This window comes from Fulmarus glacialis, unplaced genomic scaffold (assembly GCF_000690835.1).
Source record: "Fulmarus glacialis isolate BGI_N327 unplaced genomic scaffold, ASM69083v1 scaffold3218, whole genome shotgun sequence".
Lineage (NCBI taxonomy): Eukaryota > Metazoa > Chordata > Aves > Procellariiformes > Procellariidae > Fulmarus > Fulmarus glacialis.
Genome location: NW_009229965.1, coordinates 1 through 6,538, shown reverse-complemented (window position 1 = coordinate 6,538; position 6,538 = coordinate 1). Strand labels below are relative to the sequence as shown.

The window sequence follows — 6,538 nt, the reverse complement described above, 5'->3', positions numbered from 1 at the left end:
CAACAGTCCTTTTTGGCACCCAACGTGGGCTCAAAGGCTTGGGATAACGACAGATCTTACCAAAGCGTGTTAAGGCAAATTTGTTATAGGCATTCATTATATTGGTTTAATAGTCGCCAGTCACAATGCTGATTTATTGGCTCTCAAAGTTGTTGGCCTGGGTCTCAATGTTGGGTTATGTAATACCTTACTTGCAGTATATTTTCCCTGTTGTGCTGTTTATCACCATTCGGAGCTGGGTCAAGGTTATCATTTTGCTGCACTATGTAACACTGTTTTATGATATGATAAAATTATTGGTCGTGAATCTAATCTGGTCGTGAATCTAATCTGGTATTTGTACTCAGCATTGCTGTCATCTCCATACCTTGGAAGATGGTATGGAGATTCCACCTCTCGGAAACTATTAATAATTACACTCTTTACCTTTTCTCCTCAGAAAACCAATTTATGGAGGAGATGGGGGGGAGGAATACTTTCCCCCACTTCTTCACCTTCCCTTTCATATCTTCAGAAACTCCTTTTTCTTCCATCCTCTTCATGAAACCCTGCACAACAGTTCTTGAGAATTTTGAATATCCTTGGGATATTCAAACAAGCATGTTCCTATTGCTATGTCTCCTGAATGTGGTTCAGGTCTTGTTTAGGGTTAAATAACTATTTAGGAATACCATCCAGAGATCAACTCCAGCAACAGGCACTGTGGCTACTCAAACCCCAGCGACAGGCACTGCAGTTACTCCAGCCCACGCAACAGTCGCTGCAGCTGCTCAAACCCCAGCGACAGGCACTGCAGCTACTCCAACTTTTCTTCATTTTATTATTTTCCTCATTATGTTTGTCCTCCTCTTCCTTTTCTTGTTAATCCTCCTTGTTCTATTTCTTATCATCCTCCTTGCTGTGCTTCTCCTCCTGTTCATTTATTGCTTCCTCCTTTTCCTCCAGTTCCTCCTCCCCATCCTCCTCCTCTTTTTCCTCCTCTTCCTCCTCCTTCTATTCTTTCTTCTCTTCCTCTTCTTTCTCCGTTCTTTTTCCTCCTCCTCTTGGTCTTCTTCCTCATGTTCTTTTTCCTCCTTCTCCTACCTCTTCCTTCTGTTCTTCTTCCTCCTCTTCTTCTTCCCCCAATCTTCCTCTTCCTCCTCCTCCTTCTGCTCTTTTTTCTACTCCTGGTTTTTCTCCCCCTCCTCCTCCTGTTTTTCCTCTTCCTGTTTTTACTCCCCCTCTTCCTGCTCTTCCTGTTCCTCCTGCTCCTCTTCCTGTTCTTATTCCTCCTGTTCCTTCTGTTCTTCATCCTCTTTTCCCTCTTCTTCCTCATCTTTCTCTTCCTTATTCTTGTACTTCCCCTCCTTTTACTCTTCCTTCTTCTCCTCTTCCAACCCCTCCTCCTCTGTTCCTTCTTCCTGTTTCTCCTCCTCCTGGTCTTCCTCTTTCTCCAGCTCCTGTTCCTCCTCCATCTCTTTCTTTTTGCTTGTCCTCTTCCTCCTCTTCCTCTTTCTGCTTCTCTTGTTCATTTCCCTCCAACTCTTCTTTATGTTAATCTAGTTCCTCCTCCTGTTTCTTCCTGTTCCTACTGTTCCTCCTCCTCCTGTTCTTCCTCTTCTTTCTCCTCCTGTTCTTCCTCCCCCTAATCTTCCCCCTCCTCCTCTTTCCTATCCTCCTCCTGTTCCTCCTGTTCTTCCTGTTCTCCCCGCTTCTGCTTTTTCTTCCTCGTGTTACTACTCATTCTCCTGTTCTTCCTGTCCCTCCTCCTGTTCTTTCTGTTCTCTTACTATTCCTGTTTTTTCTTTTTTTTTCTCCTCCAGTTCTTGTTCTTTCTCTTCTTCCTCCTCCTTCTCCTCTTCATTCTCCTTGTTCCTCTTCTTTTTTTTCCTCCTCCTCTTTCTCTTCCTGCTCCTCCTTTTCCTCCGATTACTGTTCCTCGTGTTCTACTGTTCCTCCTCCTCGCCCTCATCTTTTTCTTCCTCCTTCTCCACCTCTTATTTCTCCTCTGATCTCCTTTTTCCTTCTTTGTCTACTCCTCTTCTTCTTTCTCCTTCTCCTGCTTTTCCTCTGACTCCTCCTGTTCCCCTTCTTGTCCTCCTGTTCCTCTTGTTCCTCCTTCTTCCTCTTTTTCCTCCTCTTCTTCTTGCTTATTCTCTTACTGCTATTCCTTCTCTGCATCCTCCTTCTCCTGTTCTTCTTCCTCCTCCTCCTGTTCCTCCTTCTCCTCTATTGTCTTCTTTCTCCTCTTCCACTTCCACCTCCTCTTTTTTCTTTCTTCTGTTCTACGTCCTCTGCCTTTTCTTCCTCCTCATCCTTCTATTATGCTTCCTCCTCCTCCTGTTCTTCCTGTTCATCTTCCTCCTCCTCCTGTTCTTCCTTATCCTGTTGCTTTTCCTCCTCCTCCTCCCCCTCTTTATTCTGCTCCTCATCATCCTGTTTTCCTGTTCTTTCTTCTATGCCTTCTGCTGTTCTTCATGTTCTGCCTGCTCCTCCTGTTCCTCCTATGCCCTCTGTTTTTTCTCCACTTTTTCCTCTGGTTCCTCCTTAATCTCCTCATCCTGTTCCTCCCATTCCTCCTGTTCATCTTCTTCCTGTTCCTGCTGTTCATTCTCCTCCTCCTTTTCCTATTTATCTTCTGCTCCTCAAATTCCTGCTCCTCCTTTTTTATTCCTCCTCCTTCTATTTCTTTTCCTTTTTTTCCTTCCCTTCCCTTCCCTTCCCCTTCTCCTAATTTTCTTCCTTCTGTTCTTCCTCCTCCTTGTGTTCTTTCTCCTTTTACACCTCCTTTTCCTCCTCCTGCTCTTCCTTTTCCTCCTCCTTCTCCTCCTCCTCTTTTTTCTCCTCTCCCTTCTCCTCATTTTCTTCTAACTCCTCCTCCTGCTGTTTTTTGTTCCTCCTTCTGTTCCTCCTGCTGGTTTTTTCCTCCTCTTGTCCTCCCTCTTCTTCCTGTTCACCCCCCTCATGATCCTCTGCCTGTTCTTCCCCATACTTCTCCTGTTTATCTTTCTTCTGTTGTTCCTCCTCCTTCTGTTCTTCTATCTCCTCCTGTACTTCTTCTTCCTCCTCTTCCTCCTCCTCCTCCTTTTCCTCTTCCTGCTCTTCCTCCCCTTTGACTTTTTCTTTTCCTCCTCCTCCCTTTCCTCTTCCTCCTTCTGCTTCTGTTGTTCCTGCCCCTCCTCCTCCTTTTCTTCTTGTTCCCCCTCTTCCTCCTCATGTTTCTGCTTTTCCTCTTCCTCCTTCTTTTCCATCTCCTGTTCCTTCTCATGCTCTTCATTTTCATCTTCTTTTTCCTCTTCCTTCTCATCTTGCTTCTTTTCTTCCTCCTGTTCCTAGTGTTCCTCCTCCAGTTCCTCTCCCTCCTTATCCTTTTCCTATTCCTCCTCTTCCTCCTCCTTGTCACCCTCCTCCTCATCCTCTTCCTGTTCATCCTCAAATGCTTCTTCCTCTGCCTCCTGTTCTTCATTCTTTTTCCTTATCCTCCTCTTCCTCTTACCATTCTTCCTCCTCCTCCTCCTCCTCCTTCTCCTTCTCCTCCTCCTCTTGCTCCTCCTGTTAATATTTTCCTTTTCTTCCTCCTCCTTCTTTCTTTGTTTTTCTCCCCCTCCTTGTGTTTTTCTTGTTCCCATTCTTACTTTTCCTCCTGCTATTATTCTGGTTCCTACTGTTCCCCCTCCTGTTCTTCCTCCTCCTGTTCTTCATCCTCCTATTCCTTCTGTTCTTCTTCGTCCTCCTCCTCCTCCTTCCCCTCCTGTTTTTCCACCTCCTCCTGTTTTTCTTCTCTTTCCTCCTCCTCTTCCTGTTCCTCCTCCTGTTCCTCATCCTCCTTTTCCTCATTATCCTGCTGCTCTTGTTTTTCCTCCTATTCATCCTCCTTGTCCTCCTCCTATTCTTCATCCTTCTGTTTTTCCTCTTCCTTCACTTCTCCTTTTTCTTTTTTTGCTCCCCCTCCTGTTCTTCATGTTCCTTCTGTTCCTTTTAGTCTTCCTCCTGTGCTGCTGCTTCCTCCTTTTCCTCTTCTTTCTTCTCCTGCTTCTCTTTTTACCCCTCCTCCTCATCCTGTCTTCCTGTTGTTTTTTCTCTTCTTCCTCCTCCTGTTCTTCATGTTCCTCCTCCTCCTCCTTTTCTTCATTTTCATGCTCCTCCTAATTTATTGTTCCTTCTCACCCTCCTCTGACTCCTCTGACTCCTCTTCCTCCACCACATCCTCTTTTCCTCATGTTCCTCTTGTTCCTCCTTCTCCTTTTCCTCTTGTTCCTCCTTGTCTTGTGTCTTCTGCTGCCATTCCTCCTGTTCCTCCAGCTTTTCCTCCTCCTTCTCTTCATAGAATCATAGAATCATTTAGGTTGGAAAAGACCCTTAAGATCATTGAGTGCAACCACTTCTCCCAGTCTTCCTGTTCTTCTTCCTCCTGTTCCTTCTCCTACTCCTTTGTCCCCTTTTCCTCCTCTTCCTCTTTTTCTTCCAGCTTTTATTTCTTCTATTCTTTTGCTAAACACTTCCTCTTGATTTTGTTCATCTTCATTCTTTTTCTTATCTTTCACCTTCCCATATTCTTCCCCATTTCTCTTTTCCCATCTCCTTCTCATCCAGTTCCTCCTCCTTTTCTTCAAACTCCTTCTCCTACTCTTCCTCCTACTCTTGCTTCCTGTTGTCTTCTCCTCCTGCTGTTGCCTCCTGTTGCTGTCTTCTACTCCTCCTCCTCTTCATTTTTCTTCCTGTTGCCTCCTCCTCCTCCTATTGCCTCCTCCTCCAGATCCTTCCTTTTTCCTACTCCTTTATCTTGTGTCCTTTTTTGTCCTCCTCTTGCCTCCTGTTTTTCCTCTTCCTCTTGCCTCTTCCTCCTCCTCTTGCATCCTACTCCTGTTGCCTCCTATTGTCTCCTTCTCCTGTTTTCTCCTATGTCCTATTCCTCCTCCTTGTCTCCTCCTCTTACCTCCTCTTGCCTTCTTCTCCTCCACCTCCTCCTCTTTCTTTTGTTACCTCCTGTTACCTCCTGATGCTTCCTGTTTCCTCCTCCTCCTCCTCCTGTTGCCTCGTGTTACATTCTGTTGCCTTCTGTTCCCTCCTCCTCTTTTACCTCGTGTTCCTCTGTTGCCTCCTGTTCCCTTCTCCTCCTTCTCCTCCTTGTTCTCCTTTTGCCTCCTATTGCCTCCCGTTACCTTCTGTTGACTTCGTCTCCTCATGTTACCTCCTCTTGCCTCCTCTTCCTTGTCTTCCTGTGGTCTCTTCCTCCTTTACTTCTTGTGTCCTCCTCTTTTTCCTCCTCCTGTTGCCTGCTGCTGCCTCCCACTTCTCTTGCCTGCTGTGTCCTTCTGCTCCTGTTGCCTCCTCTTATTGCCTCCTTTTGCCACCTGATACCTCGTGTTGTGTTCTCCTCCTGTTCCCTCCTGTTGCCTCCTGTTTTCGCCTCCTCCTGTTACCTCCTGGTACCATCTCCTCCTCCTGTTGCCTCCTCTTGCCTCCTTCTCTTCCTTCTCCTCTTGCTTCCTATTGCCTCCTGTTACCTTTGGGTGCCTCTTCTTTCTCATATTCCCTCCTGTTCCCTCCTGTTCCCTCCTGTTCCCTCCTCCCCCTCTTCCTTTTTCCTCTTGTTGCTTCCTGTGGCATGCTGTTGCTTCCTCCTCCCCCTCCTCCTGCTGCCTCCTGCTGCTTCCTCTTGTGTCGTGGTTTAACCTGGCAGGCAGCCAAATACCATGCAGCCGCTCACTCACTCCCCCCGCCCCAGTGGGACGGGGAGAGAATCGGAAGGGTAAGAGTGAGAAAAACTCGTGAGTTGAGATAAAGACAGTTTAATAAAACAGAAAAGGGAGAATAATAATGATAATGATAAAATATACAAAATAAGTGATGCACAATGCAATTGCTCACCACCTGTGCTGACCGATAACCAGGTAGCAATCGGTACTTCCTGGATCACGCCTACCATTCATATACTGAGCATGATGTCACATGGTATGGAATACCCCATTAGCCAGCTGAGCTGGCTGTCCTGATTATGTTCCCTCCCATCTTGTGTACCTAGCTCAGTCAGTAGGCATGGGAGCTGTCCTTGGACTAGGAGGGTACTTAGCAACAACTGAAAACATCAGTGTGTTATCAACATTCTCCTCATACTAAATCCAAAACACAGCACTAGCAAGAAATTTAACCCTATCCCAGCCGAAACCAGGACACTCTTGTCTCCTTCATTTCTTCCTCTTCCTCCTCCTCCTTGTGCCTCATGTTGCCTCCATTTGCCTCTTCCTCCTTTTCCTGCTGCGTCCTGTTGCATTCTTCTCCTCCTGCTCCTGCTGCTGCCTGTTGCCTAATCCTCCTTCTCCTGTTGCCTCGATTTACTTCCTTGTCCTCTTCCTCTTTCTTCTTCCTCCTATTGCATCCTGTTTTCTCCTGTTTCCATCTTCTTCTCCTCCGCTTCCTCCTCCGCCTGTTACCTCCTGTTTCCTCCTGTTCCTCCTATTGCCTTGTCCTCCTCCTGTTGCCTCATTTTGCCTCCACCTTCTCTTGCCTCCTATTGCATACTATTGCCTCCTAGAATCATAGAATCATAGAGTCATAG

General features: G+C 46.4%; 1 protein-coding gene across 1 annotated transcript; it reads right to left on the bottom strand.

Moving 5' to 3' along the window:
- Positions 1-1,160: 1,160 nt before the first annotated feature.
- Positions 1,161-3,143, bottom strand: LOC104081324 (glutamic acid-rich protein-like; the record flags this gene model as incomplete). Its single annotated transcript, XM_009584023.1, is given in 3 exon segments — positions 1,161-1,321; positions 2,937-3,047; positions 3,080-3,143. Coding segments are annotated over 3 exon segments (336 nt in total), but the record flags the coding sequence as incomplete, so codon positions are not given.
- Positions 3,144-6,538: the final 3,395 nt, after the last annotated feature.